At 34.4% G+C, this 18,545-nt stretch overlaps 1 protein-coding gene across 17 annotated transcripts in view; it reads right to left on the bottom strand.

Annotated features, from left to right (window-relative positions):
* KCNT2 (potassium sodium-activated channel subfamily T member 2) overlaps positions 1-18,545 on the bottom strand; it is a 374,048-nt gene that overhangs the window by 241,618 nt on the left and 113,885 nt on the right. For all 17 annotated transcript variants that reach the window (XR_012001790.1, XM_072759479.1, XM_072759480.1 and 14 more), the window contains 2 exons: positions 9,158-9,206; positions 6,691-6,750 (listed from right to left, as the gene is read on the bottom strand). Coding sequence is in view for 16 of the 17 variants with exons in the window: in XM_072759479.1 (XP_072615580.1) it covers positions 6,691-6,750; positions 9,158-9,206 (109 nt within the window). In the remaining variant the exon portion in view is untranslated. The remainder of the gene's footprint in view (positions 1-6,690; positions 6,751-9,157; positions 9,207-18,545) is intronic.

The raw sequence follows: 18,545 nt of genomic DNA, 5'->3' as shown, positions 1-18,545 counted from the left end.
AATTAAGAGTCTCATAACTGGCTAATTTCTGATTTATCTTCTATATCAAAGCCAAAAGAGCCTCACTAAAATACCACTGCCAACATAACAACATCCAAACTATTCCTTAGATTATATGAAGGTTCACAATCTGGACTCTGGTTACTGGTCTGGTTTGTACCTACTATACTCCTATTTCCATCTTGAATTCAGCCACAGATTAATCCATACTGGATTTTATATGCCTCTCTGAACAAGCTAGGCTATTTCAAACTTCTATAACTTTGCTCACACTTCTCCCTCTGCTTGGAATGCCCTACTCCCCATGCCTTTACCACTAATCTCCTGGACAAGTGTTTATAACAGATTATAGAACGAACTGCTTGTTTCTATGCCTGTTAGTGCTCAAGAATTATGTTAATGAGTAAATTAAACTCTCAAATATTTTATACACACTTTTCTCCTTCTTGGTATAATTATTTTTCTAACTTAAGTTTTTTTTTTTTTTTTTTTTTTTTTTTTTTTTTTTTTTTTAACTTAAGTTTTATATTTATTTCTATTGAATACAAATAGAAACACTTGAAAGAATTTTATTGTTTTAAGCCTATCTGAAAATGGTTATATATAAGTTGTTTCACTTTTAACCACAGAGTTCCAATAGAAAGTTTCTACAAGAGAACATTTTAGGAGGACTTGACTACATACCCATCTCAGGTAATTTCAATTATGTTTCAAATTCAACTTATTATCAATAATAAACCAATGATTTCCAATGCTATATTTCTAGTCCAGTTCTATATTGCATCTCTGAGATTCTGTTTCATCTCTACTACCTAACACATTATTTCACACAAATGCCTCAAAGGCACCTTGCGTGGAATATGTTGAAAAAAAAAATTTATGATTTTTGCCCTGATCAGTTCCCCAGTAACACAAACCAAAAATCCTGGAGAAACTATTTGCATCTTCCTTCCACCAGCTACCTAAGGATAAGTGGGTGATAAGATCTCCTAATTCATGGGGCATCTGGGTGGCTCAGTCAGTTAAATGTCTGGTTTCAGCTCAGGTCATGATCTCAGGGTCCTGGGATAGAGTCCCACATCAGGCTCCTCAATCAGTAGGGAGCCTGCTTCTCCCCTGACTCCACCACTTGTGCGCTCTCTCTCACTTTCTCACACTCTCTCAAGTAAGATCTTTAAAAAATAAAATCTCCAGATTCATAAATAGATCTTGAGTTTGCATCCTCCTCATTCTACCTCATTCCCACTCTTTGACCTGGTGGAGGCTCCTTGTTGGTCTCCTTCCCTACATTCTTGCCCAATTCCAGTTCACCTACCGTATCACCTGGATTATTTCTCTAAAGGTACACCTAATGCGTCAATCCCCTGAAAATGAGTAAACGTCCCACAAATAAACATTAATCTAACCATTTTACAACATTTGGTATGGACATAACTTTCCTTAATAAAAATGCAGGAAAATAGATTACCTCTTTTTGATTACCTAAAATATATCAGGCCTTGAATTTTATCATAAAGGAAAATGGAAGTTTGTAGGAACCTCCAAAAAGCACTTAAAATATTACAAGATGTATGGTAATAGAATTGTTAGAGCAGGATGTACCCAGGGACTTTTTAAAAACATTTTCCTCTTCAATATTAAAAATACCTGAATATAAATGTGTAACCAAAATGGTTGATAATTTATCTTCTTTCAGTGAATTTAAAAGCGTAGTAACCCTATGGCAGCCTTATTTTGTATTTCTAAGTGTAAACGGAATAATATCTAGATTCACTATTTCCATGGCACTGTAAGAAAGAAACACTAGTATGGGCACCTGGGTGGTTCAGTCAGTTAAGCAACTCACCAACTCCTGATTTCCACAAACTTGGGTCATGATCTCAGGGTCATGAGATCAAGCTCCTCGCTGGGCTCCTTGGAGAGTCTGCTTGTCTCTGTCCTTCCCCCTTTGCTCCTCCCCTCACTCACACTCACAACTCTCAAGCCCGCTCTCTTTCTCTCTCTAAAATAAAGCAAATCTTAGGGGGGAAAAAAGGAATCAATCACCAGTATCTAGGAGTGTCGAGGAGGCCTAGTCAAATCCCTTGTTCTTTGCCAGAAAGGAGCCCATCATGGTGTTAAAATTTCAAAACTGTTGCTTTTTATAAAGTGATTATAGAAAACAGAACTGTAGATTTAACAGAAGCCTTCTAGGTATGTTGGATTTTTGTTTGCAGAATTTTGGAGGTTATGCTGGAGTTTGTTTTCATTTCCTTTTGATTTAATGAATGTGTGTGTATAAATAGAGTTCTATTTTGAAAGCAGTTGATAAAGACATAGAGGGTATTTATGGTAACAGAAGAATAAGAACTTTACTGCTGGGCGATCTGTGGCTGTTCTGCCAACTAGCTATAAACATGAATGGAATGATGATTTAAGTACAGACCTGCACTTCTGTAGGATAGAGGATAAAATAAGTTGATGTCAGGGATTTTTAAATCATTGTCTGTTAACCTCAACATACATTTAAAGAGTCTTTGCTTATTTTGCTTTTACTCATCAGTCTTTGTTTTTCAAAAACTGCACTCTCAATGATAGTTTAAACTGTTTTAACTGTTAAGGACTAAATCCTGCTTATTTTAGGATGTTTAATCAAGAATTATAAAGTGCTTACAGAATGTAAGTTAAATTGGTTTTTAAATATTGTATATATGTATATAATATATACAAATATTTACATTATCTGTATATATCTAAACAAATATAAAAATATTGATTTGCTATTAATGTTGATAGTTCAAAACTTAACATATTAAAGAACAATATTAGGAATACATACAGTTGCTAATGCAATATCCATTTTTGCATGCCTCTCTATAATTTTCCTTAAAAATCTAATTTGAAAAAAATATCTAATTTGGGAGGAGGTGCTCATTTGAGTTTCTGCTATCCAAATTTGCCTTAATTATAGGCCATAAATAGTTTCCAATTACTTAATTTATTCATTCCAAATATTTTATCCAACAGTCTGTTGGAGGGATCAAAAGATTCCATGAGTTTGACTAAATTTGAGAGGAAAAAGAAGGCAATTGACAGAAACCTACCCTTCCAATGTCACATAACTCCTTTTTATCCTCTGTCTCCTTTGAAACACACAAAACTCAACTATCGTCTACCTCTCCTCCATCTGAGCCATTAATGTTTATGAAGATCAGAATAGAAATATTATACATCATCTAGCTCATATAATGCTACTAGGTCTCATAATGCTCTGCTCTCATTTTATAAATGGCAGGAAGTAATTAATTACAAATGTCAACATCATATGATTACAATGGAAAATTATCTTGAATCTGTTTGCATTTTTTAAGCGAATTTTTAAATTAGGGCTAAGAGTTCCATTAAGCACCAAACTTAATTTCATATTACTTATGGCTAGCATTTAAAACAAATTCACAAATGCAGATTAATATTTTGACCACTTAAATATCTGTATGCACTCCTGTACAGTGAAATAGGTTTAAATGCTTACCAAAAACACCCACATGCCTAATTTTTTAGCATGTCATGTTGTTTATTACTTTCAGTTTACATCATCTACTTGAATACTAAGTAAGTTAGAAGATAAAATCTTGGATATTAATTCACTTGATTTTTATTTCGTTCTTCTAAGAGTATCCAAAATCTAGATGTGTCAATCAATATATGTTTATAGAGCACCCATTTCAACAAGGAGATATACTCATAAACCATTAAAAGATCTTCCTCACCATCTTGGTCTACACTGTTCATCGCTGTGTAAGTACTTTCTAGGTAGTTTAGGGATGAGTGACTACTAAGGTCTTTCAGCTTCTCTTCCATAGCTTCAAAATATTCTTTCATGAACTATTTTCCATCTTCCATGTTCTCAGTAAAGAATGGAATGTATCCAAAGCAAAGTAGTAGACCTCAGTAGTAGGGCTCCTATTCTAGCTTATTCTTATTTTGTATAAAACTTGCTTCATCTATCTTTTTTTTTCAGTCCCCTCTACCTACTTTCTCTAAAAAATGCAGATTTCTTTCAATCATTGGGCAATCTTTTCTGCCTCATTTGACCACTTCTAGGGTAATGACCTATCCCAGTCAATCAACATTCTTCATTTAATAACTTTTTACTCTCATTTGTAAGCTACTGAAATTGGTTTCCTACAGGTGAATAGTAAATGATTTCCTAAACCTAAATTGAATGGCCTCTTCTCAAGCTTCTTACATAAATGGTTCCAATGATTTCAGATAACACTTTTCTTCCTTCAAAATTTTTTTAAGATATTTTTTATTTATTTGAGAGAGAGAAAGATCATAAGTCAGGAGTAAGGAAGAGGGAAAGCAGACCCCCTGCTGAGCAGGGAGCCCAATGCTGACTTGGTCCCAGGATCCTGGGATCATGACCTGAGCCAAAGGCAGACACTTAACCGACTAAGCTATACAGGTGCCCTCTTCCTTAGAATTTCTAACATCTTATTTTTTCTCACAAATATTTTTTAAACATTTTATTTATTTATTCATAGAGACACAGAGAGAGATTGATGCAGAGACACAGGCAGAGGGAGAAGCAGGCTCCATGCAAGGAGCCCGATGTGGGACTCGATCCCGAGTCTCCAGGATCACGCCCTGGACTGAAGGTGGCGCTAAACCCACTGAGCCACCAGGGCTGCCCTTTTCTCACAAATATTAAATCAATCCATCTATATTTTTTGGAGAGCCCACATTCTTTTCTTTCTATACTTTCTAATACAATCTCACCTAATTATATATTAGCATTATTTTCTTCAAATGAAGTTAAGGAGAATTTTTAAATGAAGCCAAAGGAAAAGTGAATTTCTAAAGATTTCTTGCTCTAAATTTAGTATTAAAAGTAGTCTAGGGATCGCTGGGTGGCGCAGCGGTTTGGCGCCTGCCTTTGGCCCAGGGCATGATCCTGGAGTCCCGGGATCGAATCCCACCTCGGGCTCCCGGTGCATGGGGCCTGCTTCTCCCTCTGCCTATGTCTCTGCCTCTCTCTCTCCCTCTGTGTGACTATCATAAATAAATAAAAAAAATTTTTTTTAAAGTAGTCTAGAAAATGTTATCCTCAAAACTCTAGGTCTTAAAAAGTGAGAAAGACTGTATAGGAGTTTCCCAAAAACATAAACTTGAATACACTTGATATAGTATGCTGACAATGTGAAGTGAAGGCTAGTGATGGATATGCAGCCATTCCAAAGTCTTTCTACCCTTCTTTTCTAAGTCCTTGTATTCCCTGATTACTCTGTCTTTCTTCCAACAACCACAATATAAGTATTTCCATCAAATGACCCTCAGCTTCTCTCTTGGCTATTATCCCATAGTTAGTAGATTTGCATGCTTCCTCTACCTTCTCTATGAAAATGACTTCTGCATCTTTAATCTCTCTCCCTTCATGTCCCAGATTCTCATTTTTAGTTGTCTACATGTCATGTCTACCTAACTGTCCATAAGCACTTCAAATTCGTTATTTCCGAAACCATTTCAATAATTCCATCTATCTTGATCCAAATTTGATTCTTTTCTTGATGTTATTTTTCTTAGTTTTATTGCCATGTTCCCAGTCATTTGAATTCAGAAAATGTTAAAGCGATATTTGATTTTGCCTATTCTTCAATTTTCTCAACCAACCAGTTAATGATTTTAGTTTTCACCTTTATATTTCATCTTGCACCAGCTCTTGTCTATTTCATTCATCCAGCCAAAAACTCACTCCCAGTTTTCTTTCCATAATTGTGTCTTAATTGAGCACATGGCCTTCATTGTGATGTCTCTCTGACCTGTGCTGCACAGATGTCTGAACTAATACTCCCAAAACTTAATTACAATTATAGAACTCTCATGTTCAACATCCTTCATCAAATTCCCATTATATGTTGCTATACAAGGCCCTCACAATATTGTGCCAAATTTTCCGAACCAGTATTTTCCCAAATGCCCCCCAAAATTCTGCCCAAACTTAAATATCTATTATTCTTCCAATTTTATATGCACATTACTTCTTTTATGCCTCTGCTAATTCTATAAATCTCTAGTGTCCCGTCTTTTCATCTTTCCTTATTGAAATTACTGATTCAAGAACTCTACTCTGCTTAAATCAATCAAGTAGTCTTCATCCTATGATATGACATCTCTCTACCCCTATGGAACTTCTTTTTTGTATTATTATTATCATCTGCATAATTTTCTCCTGCCTACCCCCTTTTCTAGATGGAAACTAATTGAGAAAAGTACAATGCACAAATGGAGCTCTTCATCAAATACGAGTTCAATAAATACTTGTTAAATTGTGTTAGCCAGACAAAGCTCCACCAAAAATTAAAATAATTCCTAATAAACATGTTTTTGCTCCCTCAATGTTTTTTGTATAGATCAGGGAAAGACGTGAAGAACAATTAAAAGCAAGACCATTCCATTTGCTTGCCTCATATAAGCATGTGTAAAATAGGTAAGTTAACCCACAGCAATTAGTGAAATATTTTTAAGCCACCAAGGAAAACATTACTATATAACTACCGATTTTTATCACACACCACAAAGGCCCAAAATAATTAAAGAGGTTTAAGAAGAACTTGCTTTACCCCAGAGTATAAATTATAAAGTGAGGATACTGAGTAAATGCTAGTAATGCATCCTATCAGCCGAAAATGTCTAATTAAAGTATCTTACCTTATAACTGAGATAACCAAGTAGTATTGTTTCAAATAGACTTATCAATGCCACTGAAACCTGAAAAAAAAATTGTACTTAATGAGAAAATGCAATAGAATTTAAAAATATATTCATGATTGTAATACTATTAACTTTATAAATATGTACATGTGTGTATGTATGTATATATATTTGTATAACATACAAATATAGATATAAGGAGGTATTATGTGGCACTTTAACTTCTATATACAGGTGGTAGGCTGCAAGCCACTCCCAGGACTACAGCTTAGTTTTATATTTCTAGCACTCCTTAATAAATATTTTTTGCTTATTATCTCAAATATAAATGTGAGATCAGAAAGGTCAGACTGGCTGGACTTTACGTGATATGCAAAGAATAGGTTCTTTTATGTATGTTCTTAATATGCGCAATCACACACAACTGCCCTGCCATGAATACCACCATCTCCCCAGCAATACCTCCACCATTTCTACAACATCTACCAAAACAGCAGTTCTTTTCAGAAAATAAAGGAATATAAACTTTGAGTTGAGTGCTACATTCTCTCCTATCACCCACCTCAAACAAAATAAACATGTCAACACAACACTTCAAGATACTTTCAGATTTTATTTGAATGAACTTCATAACCAACTCCTCTTTTATTACTGGGAGAGCATAAGCTGAATCTTCCTAGACAAGCTTCCACCATTTTCTACATTTGCTATTGTATATACAATATCCACTGCTGAACTACCAAAAAGCTGTGATTGCAACAGAAAAAGTAATTAGAAAAGATATCCAAATTATTTTGTATTAAATAGTCTCAGCACTTTGGGGTAGATGAGTAGAAGCAAAATAAGTAAGCCTAAACAAGAAATGACTCAGATAACAAATATATTTGTCTATAGATTTTTGAGATTTAAAACAATCTGCATAAGAAAAGAAGATACCCTGGAGTTTAAATTTTAACTCATGTTGGAATGAAAACTTTGATTTAAGTGAATATTAAAACAGAAGGGCAATATAAAAGCATATGAATGCATGGCAATATAAGTAAAATATGTTCAGAAGTACATATGGTATCCAGGCATTTTTTAATATAAAATGAAGACTCTTAGATGTTCTCCACAGGTGATTTAAATCATAATCATCCATGTTTTTTTTTCTCTAGGTAGTGTTAGAGTCTCTAGAACATTTGTAGCATAGACTATTCAAAATCCTATTTGAAAATGAGCATTATTATTATTGTAAAATATCATTATCAGATAAAATCAATTTAAATAGATCAAAATGTATTTCAAGGCCATATAGGACTACTCTTAAAAATATTAACTTACTTTAAATGTGCATCTCACTGAAGAATAATATAGGAATCAAGCTAGAGATTAAAAGACTGCATTTTTAGTGAATATTTAAATATTTGAAGGGGCATCTGTAATTAATGACATTGCAGTGCAAATCAATATTAAAAAATACAACTTGACTTCAAAAAAATATGAAATATCCAGACATAATAAAAACCTAATTTCATAGTTATGATCACAATGCATAATTAAAATGATCCATTATAACATTTAAAATGTACAGATTTCACAATCTTCACGACTTTAAAAGACAAACCAAACATTTCATTTTAAAACATTTTAAAGGCTGTGTATACACAGTGAGTTTGAGAGTCTTTTCATTACTTCCAGATTCAAGTGTCTTCCAATCTGTAATTTTTTGTGTTTTTTATCTTAGTGACTGCATTCTTTAAATAACTTTTACTTTTGAAAAATAACAGAAAATAAAAAGTATCTGTAGAAGAGAGACAGGAGTAGAGATAGGAACATGTAAAAAAATTGCTGGGCATAAAATTCAAAAACAAAGTGGTATAGGGGACTCCAGGGAACATCTCAACAATACAATTCAGACATGTTGTTCCCGCTCATATTTTCTTACTCTTTCTTCAGGGCTCCTTTTTATGTCAGAACATACTTTTTATTTTACTTACAAAATTATCTGTTTAGGGACCGAGCTCTTGTTATTGTAATATGAGCCATACATTCATTAGTTCACACATTTAATAATTATTTATTAAGATTCTACCATGTTCCAGACACTGCAGATATAAAGTAAAAGAGCAGACGTGGTTATGGGCTTTTGATTAATTTTTCAAGGATTATATAAGATGAATGCCTAGAGTAGTTTGGGGAACTTGTGGTAGCTTAACAGACTAGTTTACTCTGTTCTTCTCCATGCCCTCAAAAGCTTTCAAAAGTTTAATCCTGATAAGAAGGAAATTCTCGAAAGGAAGAAAGCAAGGCTCAAGCAAACATGAAGACAGGAATAAAAATGTGTGTCTAGGATGTGCATCAAGATTAATTAAGCAATAAAACAAACTCATTTTTAATGTCAACAGTTTTATCTCCAATATTATTTTTCTGTGAAATATGAATAAATCCAGAAATAGCAGGATAAAACAAAATTGTACATAACCTGTAAGCCCCATAAGGGTAGACTTCTGTTCACCCAAAAGATATGAGACCTATTAAAAAAAAGATAAGATATTAATTTTTAAAAACATGAAAAATGCATTTATTTTAAAATTTTAATTGAAGTTAAGAATATTTAAATAATGCTGCATTAGAAGGCAATAAGATAACAAAATTAAAATTAGAAAAACTTTAGTTTTCACTTTTCTTTTTGATAATATTCACTTTTACTCCAGAAATAGAAAATAGTTTTATTTCTAAACCCTTTCTAATTTTGTTTTTATTCTCATGTTAATAAGGAAAGAAAAGATAATGGGCCCTTATTTAAAGAGTGATTATGGCAAGGCAGAAAAACTTCAAACACTTTACTAGTCAATTCTCCATTGAAAAGTCACTTAAGTTTCCTCCATAAACTCAAAGATTTTATTATCTTTAACACTGTTAATATTTTGGCAATATTAGAGTCAACAGTATAAATAATCAGAATAAAGTGAGTTACTCATACTTCAGATTCGGATTTGTATAAAATATTATACTACAAAAAAATCTGTAGCTAACATTAGCATTAAAACATCATGCAGGACAAAGAGCGACTGTCCTCGAATATTTCTTAAAAATCATATCATCCTTGATGTTAAAAATTGTTTATACTCTGCATAAAACACCATACACTTCTAATATAGTCAGTAGTAATAATTTTTTTTTAACTACGCTCCATGCCCAATGTGGGGTTGAACTTACTATCTCAAGATCAAGTCACATGCTGTACTGACTGAGCCCTACAGGTGCCCCCACTAGTTATAATTTTTAACCATTTATACCCTACCAGTGCCTATATTATTTTGTGTCCAGCTGATTCAAGTGAGAAGTCATTCACAGAAATATAATCTACTCATAAAACTATGGGAATAATTCTGTTATGGTGCTCAAAAAATGCAAATAAAAAACAAAAAAAATACAAAACAGAACAGGGCCTAGTTGTTCTTTATACTAAAGAAGTATTAGAGGAGTCCTATAAAATATTAAGTGTACTTTTAAATCTTTAACTTACTTCCTTTTGGGAATATGTTAATAGCAAAGAGCAATAAACTTTCAAAATTCTAGTTTTAAAAATAATTGTAAACTTTAAAATAATATTCAAGGAAACTATCTACCCTCTTAAACTAAAGTACTGTGTAATTCCAGAATGTCACATCTACCTGGACAACTGATATCTTCAATTGCTCCAAACCAAACCTATGACCTTTCTCTCAAAATTGGTCCTCTCCATTTTTCACCTCTCAGCAAATAGCACCAAATTCCACCGTGTTTGGTTACTCAAAAATTTAGGCATTATCTTAGATTCTTTCCTCTCCTGTATTTGCAAATACTTAATACATTGGTCATCAAATCTTTTCAATTCTTCCTACCATATATTTGTAGAATGCATCTACCTCTCTTCATCTCTACTACCACAACCACCTCAATCTAAACTACCATTTTTTGCAAATGGGAGTCTTGCAAAAGTCTACCAATTAGGAGCCTACACTTCTTTTTGCCTTCTACATCTTTCCTCCAAATTACAACTACACAGATTCTTTCTAAATTTGTTTTAGATCACATCACCCCACTGTATATTGGCACTACACTTTTGTTAGGATAAAGACCAAAACACTTAAGTGGTATTAACTTACTCAATTGTGACATGATCCTTCCTATCTCAGCCTTTTCTACATCATCTCTTCCCATATCCTAGAGCTCTCAGCTCAACTCTCAGGGAAACCTTCGATGAAGCAGCCACTTGATCAATGTAGTCAACTAATCTATTAGGCAATGCCACTCACCAAACCAATTCTACCATTTATGTTGATTTTAACTTTATATTTATTTGCAAATGTATTTCTTTAATAGTTGCCTTCTCATTAAATTACATGCTTCCCTAAGAAGAAACAGTATTTCTATTTCACTCACCATTATAGTTCCAATAGGAGTACACACCTATAGTAAATTAGGCATTCAATATAAACAAATGGATGGTGCCATAATGGCAAAAATATGGCTGATGAGTTCAGCAACACTGTCCCTTCCAAAACACATTCCTCATATTTTCAGTGACAAGATATGTAAGACTAAAGAGGGATATGATATTTTTCATAGATAAAAATGATGTGCTACAAAAACTACTAAATAATTAAGTAAATAGAAATCTCTGGAAAATTATAAAATAAATTGTGAATCAGAAGTTGAAGAGCACTTTCAAAAAGAAATTAATACTTAATATGGGTGTACTAAAGCTAGGTATCAAAAAATAGCATTTTCTTTGGACTGGGATGTTATTTTGTTAGGTCTTGAAATATCACAGGTGTTTAAATTTAAAGAAGACTTTAAAGAAAAGTCTTTTCTTAGCCAAGGCTACGTCATGTGGAATAGATTTCATAATCCATAAAAAACATTTCTACAAAACTCTAACATACAAATTACAGTGTGAAGTGAGCTCTCCAATGGAAAGTCTTTTCTACCAATTGACTAAGTACTAAATTGGATAAATAAATAGACGAATAATTATAAACTCTAGTAAAAAGCTAGTGCCCAAACTCTTCTTCATAAAATGAACTTATGAAAAAATAATGTAGGATCTGATCTGCACATTTCTAGATCATCTCCAAAAAAAATGAGAAAGAAAACTGAAACTGGCAATCAGACCATAATTTCAAATGCAGCTTAAATCCCACGGACAAAAACACAGGAATATGTACTGTAGCAGGAAAGGAACTGGAAGAGAATTAAAGGAGCTTCATCAACAATAGGAAAAATATTTAAAAAGTCATTGAAAAGATGATACCTATAATATTGTCCTAACTACATCTGTATGAGTGTATTACATATGTGTGTTTACACAGAAGGAGAATTTACCAAAGATTGGTTATCAAAATACTGAAAGTACTTATTTCCAGTTGTTGATATTTTAGGTAACTTACCTTGCCAAAGATATTTACATAGTAATAATCATGAACCAACTATAAAATTCTGAAAAAATAAATTTCACTTTTTTTCATTATAAAAAATAAAAATAAAACAAAAGCAAACATAAAAACAAAATGTATGGGATTTGGCTGTTCAGACTGAACTAGGTTTGTAAATAAAATCCATTTTTGAAGCATCATTTTGAAAACTGGAAGAACTATATAAAACCATGAAACCTATGGCAAAAGTTAAATATAGAAAGTTAGTGACCTATAGCTTCAGCCACTTTTCACAACATGCTTATTTATGGCTTCTCTAAAAGGTAAGAACATGGTCGCTAAAAAAATGTCAGAGAAGCTTTGGCAGCTGATGCAGAAGTCCAAGGGTGAATATGTTAACCAGAAGAATAAAGCATTTGTTAAACACATGAAAATCATAAGGTCAATATGTGGTATATAATTCATATGAAAGGACCTGTGACTCACAAACTCAAGATGAACTCAGATTGATAGCTCTCCAAGAAAACAAATGCAGCTTATACTGTATTAACAAAAGTATAATACCCTAAACCAGGGTGGAAATGATAAAACTCTCCTAAACATAACAAATACTGAGAACTCAGTACTAGGTACGGTACCAAGCCCACATCTCAAAGACATAAAATTTAATGTGTGTCTGATGAGGCACCTGGGTGCAGTAGGTTAAGCATCTACCTTCAATTCAGGTCATGATACTGGGTGCTGGGTTCGATCAAGTCCTGACAACTCCCTGCTCAGTAGGGAGCCTGCTTCTCCCTCTGCTCCTCCCCAAGTCAGTGGTTCTCTCTCTCTCTCTCTCTCTCACTCTCTCTCTCATAAATAAATAAAATATTTAAAAAAAATTTAATGTGTGTCCAAAACCAATGAAACCAGGTCTTGACACATAGTAAAGTCTTGACAATATATTAGGAAGATTTTTCAATAACTGATTCCTTTCAAAACATTAGACATACTTCATACCAGGTTAGAGAGCCAACGGTGAGGAATATTGCACAGAGGGCTAAATGCTGACTCTTTGAGAGACTGGACTTTAATAAGTCTTTCCCTCACATGTGCACTGGCTGAAGCTTTCTATCAACACTCCTCTCCCCGCTCCATGGTATAGAGTTGAGTGCAAAAAGGCACTCTTCAGCCAAAGGCTACATTTCTCAGCCTTTCTGTGAAAGTATGGTGATATGACTGATTCTCACATGAGATCTGAGAATAAAACGCAAGTAAAAGTGATGCTTGTCATTTGTTGCCAATAATTTCAAGAAGTATATATATACATGTATATATATATATATATATATATATACGTCTTCTCCATGCACGCCTTACCTTTCCCAAAGCTGTTTGCAAAGGATTGTTAGGTCTTAGACAGCAAATAGACAAAAAATAAAAGTGGTTTGCACACATAATAATGTACTTAACCATGTTACTGAGTGTGTGCATGTATGTGTGAATCACCAGAGAAAAGATCTACACTAAGAACACCAGCATTACACTCCAGTGAACAAAAAAAATTCTTTTGAATTTTTGATATTGTATGTTAGTGCTTAGCGCTACTTTAATCTATACTGTAACCAATATACATGAGAGAAGAAAAGGTCTACATTATAACATTCCTTCCTATTGGTCATCAAATATTAAAAAGATATTATTGGGGCACCGGCATGGCTCAATTGGTTAAGTATCTGACTTCAGCTCAGGTCATGATCTTGGGATTCTGGGGTGGAGCCCTGGTCCATTAGGCTCCATACTCGGTGGGGAGCCTGTTTCTCCCTCTCCCTCTGCCCCACCCCCTCACTTGTGCGTGCGCATGCTCAATCTCCCCAATAAAAAAATCTTTAAAACTATGTATATAAAGAATAAGAGATATCGTCAAAACTTACTTCTTCTTTTAATAACTATTACCCTAAAGAAGGAATAATCTTTAAAATGTGAATGTCACCTGAACACATTGGTTGCTCTATTAGCCACCGATTTTCAATGTAAATCCAAATACCATAAAATCTAAGCACATTCATGTGCTTCTTACCTTGTCTCTATCACTTAATGTTAAAAGCTAATAATCACTTCCACAATCTTTCAAGCATAAGGAGATACATTCCTTTTGACATACAGTGAAGAACTGTAAGCACCAGCAGGCAATGAGTCAATGCTGACGGCCCATCTCTCAATGAAATTCATAAGCAACATGTTAGAGGTGTGTTTCCTTTCCTAGCGCCTTTTATCATTTACTACATACACACTGTGTACATTGGAGTTTGTCATTTGTGCAATTTCATACATTAATATTCTTTTCATATCCTTAGTTTGTCCATACTTGCAACATTTTCATATCAGTTTTGACTCTGGAGGGACTTAAAAATAAAGCAAACAGCACAAAATATCTACAGCTTTATTATGTCAGAAGCTCTAATTAAATAAATCTCTTTGCTGAATTAGCTTCATTATTTTAAAATAGAGCCTGTGCCCATAAAGGCCACTTCTGTTTTTCATTAACCAATACTGCATTGACAATGGGAACTAAACAGAACATTGTATTCAAAATGCAGCCATAAGTTATGTTGTTATGTTTTTTAATTGCAGTAATCTGGTTTTTCAAATGTATATCCTCTATAATTATGGCTAAATATTCCCAGTAATATGACATAGAAGTTAATTGTAGGAAACTTTGTTCCTCTTAATGTTTTTCAGATAGTATAATTTTACTCTGCCATCATCCTCCAATGCTCTTTCACCCTTAGAAAGATTCTATCATGTCTCATTTTATGATTTTTAAGTCGCTCTAATGTACATTTTATTTATAAATCACCAAGTTTTGGGCTGCCCGGATGGCTCAGCGGTTTAGCGCCACCTTCAGCCCAGGGCGTGATCCTAGAGACCCAGGATCGATTCCCACGTCGGGCTCCCTGCGTGGGGCCTGCTTCTCCCTCTGCCTGTGTCTCTGCCCCTCTCTCTCTCCTCTCTGTGTATTCTCATGAATAAATAAATAAAATCTTATAAATAAATAAATAATAAATAAATAAATAAATAAATAAAAAAAATAGATCACCAAGTTTTAATAACTATTCTCATATGTGTTTAGAAAGAAATGTGTGTACCATTTTTAATAATACATAGACAGAAAAATGTAATAAATGGATGCACTGGCAATATGCACTGGCATCTCTAGCCAGTGGTCTTCAATCATCTTGATTGTGCAACACTATCAAAAAAATTATTGAACATGACTTCATTAATGCAACAACATTCTGTCACCCAACAAATCCTACACTAAGTGTGAGAGCTACAGAGGCAAATACAACACAGCCCTTGCCCTCCATAAGCATATACATAGAAGTAAATAGTAAAATCAAAGGCAATGTGTTAAATATTGGGACGGAGGTATTCGGGGAGGCCCAGAGAATCCCCAGAAGCCACTCCTAAACCAGAGTGAAATTAGGCTATAATCATGATGTCAGGTAAGAATTTCAGATAAAATGTTATCCAAGAAACCACTACCCTGAATGTCCACAAGTGCTGAAGCAAGTTAAAAAGGAATGGGTAGTGAGGAACAGGAATGGAAAACAAAGATCCAAGAAGAGAGAGCAGAATAATCCAAGGCCCAGAAGCAGTGGAGAACACAATTTGTGTAAGTGGCTTCAGGTAGGTCAGAATGGCTGGCTGGATGAGAGGTTGGTGAGGTGAGGTAAGCACTGGTCAGATTATAAAGGACCTTAATTCAATCAGTTATCCACTCATTAATTTAACAAATAAGTACTGAGTATCAAATTTGTGCCAGGTTGTGAGGATTCAGGCAACAACATGTGTCTTTATGGGATAGCCACTGCAATCCAAATGGAATACACAGAAAACAAAACAAGTCGACTATGTACAATATACAAAAGAGAGAAAGGCAATGGAGAAAAGTTAAAAGGGAAAAGAAAAAAAGTATTCCAAAGAGTCTTGTGAGGAGACTACAATTTTAAACAGGATATTTAGGTAGATCTTCACTGAAAATACAATTTTGAGTAAAGATCTGAGGAAGTGTGCCTTATGTTATCTGATGGAAGAGAATTCCAGGCAGAGGGAACAGCAGGTATGAAGGCCTTGAGCCAGCTCTGTGGCTGGTATATTCCAGAAACAGAGAAGAGGCCAATGGGGCTAGAGCAAAATGGGTGAGGGGTGAAGAGGAGGAGGCAAAGTTACAGAGAAACAAGAGTTCTCACAGGCCATGGTAAGTGCTTCGGCATTCAGATCACAGCCATGTAAAGAGCTGACTTAGACTTTAAAGGAAGACTGGCTGCTATTTTAAGAATAAACCAAAGGGGAGCAAAAGCAGAATTAGCAGGTCTAATTAGGAGGGCCGCTGCACAGTACCCAGGTGACAGAAGGTGGCTTAAGCCAGGATGGCAGCATTGAGAAATAGTTGTATGCTGGATATATCTTGAAAGTAGAAATGACAGAATTTTCTAAAGGGGTTTGCATATGCTGCAGAGTGTGAGACCAAAAGACAAGTTAAGAATAACTCTAAAGCATTTGGCCTGAGCAACTGTTAGGTTGGAATTTGGTTCAGCTGAAATGTGGAAAGCTGAGAGTAGAACAGGGTTGGGGGAAGGACAGTACAGTCACATGTTGAGATGTGGAAGAGCACAGAAGAAGCCAAGGGGAACATGGCAAGTTAGAAATGCCTATTAAACATCCAAGTAGAGAGGATGAACACACAGTTCAAAGCAGGGGATGGGAAGGTGCTGGCTTCCTATGGTCAGTTACTTAAACAGGGAAGAAAAGCATAAAAAGATCAGAGCTGGGGCACCTGGGTGGCTCACCCAGTTAAGCATCTGACTCTTGGCTTCAGCTGAAGTCATGATCTCGGGGTCCTGGGATCTGCATATCTGTTTCCATGCTCAGCAAGGGGTCTGCTAGAGATTCTCTCTCTCCTTCTCCCTCTGCCACTCATGCTGCTCATGTTCCCCCTCTTTCTCTCAAATAAATACATGAATACATCTTTAAAAAAAAATAGATTCGTGCTGAAGGCAAATATGAAAAGCAAAGGGCAAATATGTAAAAAATTCTGCTTCTCTGTAGGAATAATAAGGGGTAACTGGGTGGATCAGTCAGTTAAACATCTGCCTTCAGTTCAGGTCATAAGCCCAGGGTCCTGGGATAAAGCCCCACATCGAGCCCCTTGCTCAGCTGGGATCCTGCTTCTCTCTTCCCTCTCCCTCTGCCTACTGTGCAAGCTCGCTCACTCTCTCTCTCTCTCTCTCTCCCTGTCAAATAAATAAAATCTGTTTTTTAAAAAAAGGTAGGAATAAAAACGATGAAGTGTATACTGAAGGAAATAACATAAATAAAACAACTAGTCCAATGCCAGAAAATAGCAAGAATTCCAAATATATAACCTTGCACAGGCTGAAAATCCCCTGAGGGTAGTGAATGTTCCTTTTCTTAGTTATATCTTGACTCATAGCAATATGAATACATGCTATGTATTCAATAAAGACATAGCAAAATAGCCAGAATTATATCTCATTAAATAAAGTAAATTTTCATAAAGAATTATCACATAAATTTTTACACTTTAAAATTTCACTTTTTAATCTTTAACCCTTTATTAAACACAGAATAATTTTCACTGCCTAACAAGCTGAAGAATAACCAATTCATTTAAATGCATACTATACAGTCATTTTTCCATTTTACATTGATCATTTTATTTTTTAATTTTCTTAGGGCAAACCTCCACATGCAAAAATAATTGTACAAAAGCCAACCATCAAATTTGTTTTCTGCTTTGAAAATTATTTTAAATTTAGTAGGCTGGACAAGAACCCAAAGTGTTGATGAGTTAAAAACTACACACTGCCAGTCCCCTTATCTACTACCTCTACCAAAGGATAGAGCTTAAAGTGGGAAATCTATAAATGAACAGAAATGCAATTCAATAAAAGCAACATGAGAGCGAATGAAAAAATAAGTTAAAATAAGTCAAAAAGTCATTTAACTCAAATAAGATAAAGAGCCACACAAGCTATATCTGAGACTTGATATAGTCATGCATCCCAATAAATGCTGCATGCTTCAAGAGACACAATTAGATTCGTTGTTATTTTGTTTTGGGTTATTTTTAGATTCCACATATCATTTTCTAACTTATTTCACTTACCATAATGCCCTCAAGGAATCTTAAAAAAAAAAAAAAAGGTAACATCCAATATAACTGGAAATACTTATAAAGCTGGTATAAAAAAGAATATGCCTTTTTGGAGTACAAGAAAACCAAGAACAGTAAGGTATGTGAGTCTTTAAAGAAACTAACCCCATATTAACAATTATTCAGAGTACTTTGATTAGCAATAAAAATTACATAGGTATCCAGTATTAGCATTAGATAAATAGATTAAAAAAGACGTTTACTTTTTAAAAAGAATATAACTTTTC

Source organism: Vulpes vulpes, chromosome 5, assembly GCF_048418805.1.
Source record: "Vulpes vulpes isolate BD-2025 chromosome 5, VulVul3, whole genome shotgun sequence".
NCBI lineage: Eukaryota > Metazoa > Chordata > Mammalia > Carnivora > Canidae > Vulpes > Vulpes vulpes.
Note: the sequence above shows the minus strand (reverse complement) of the source record. Positions and strands in the feature narration are given on the sequence as shown.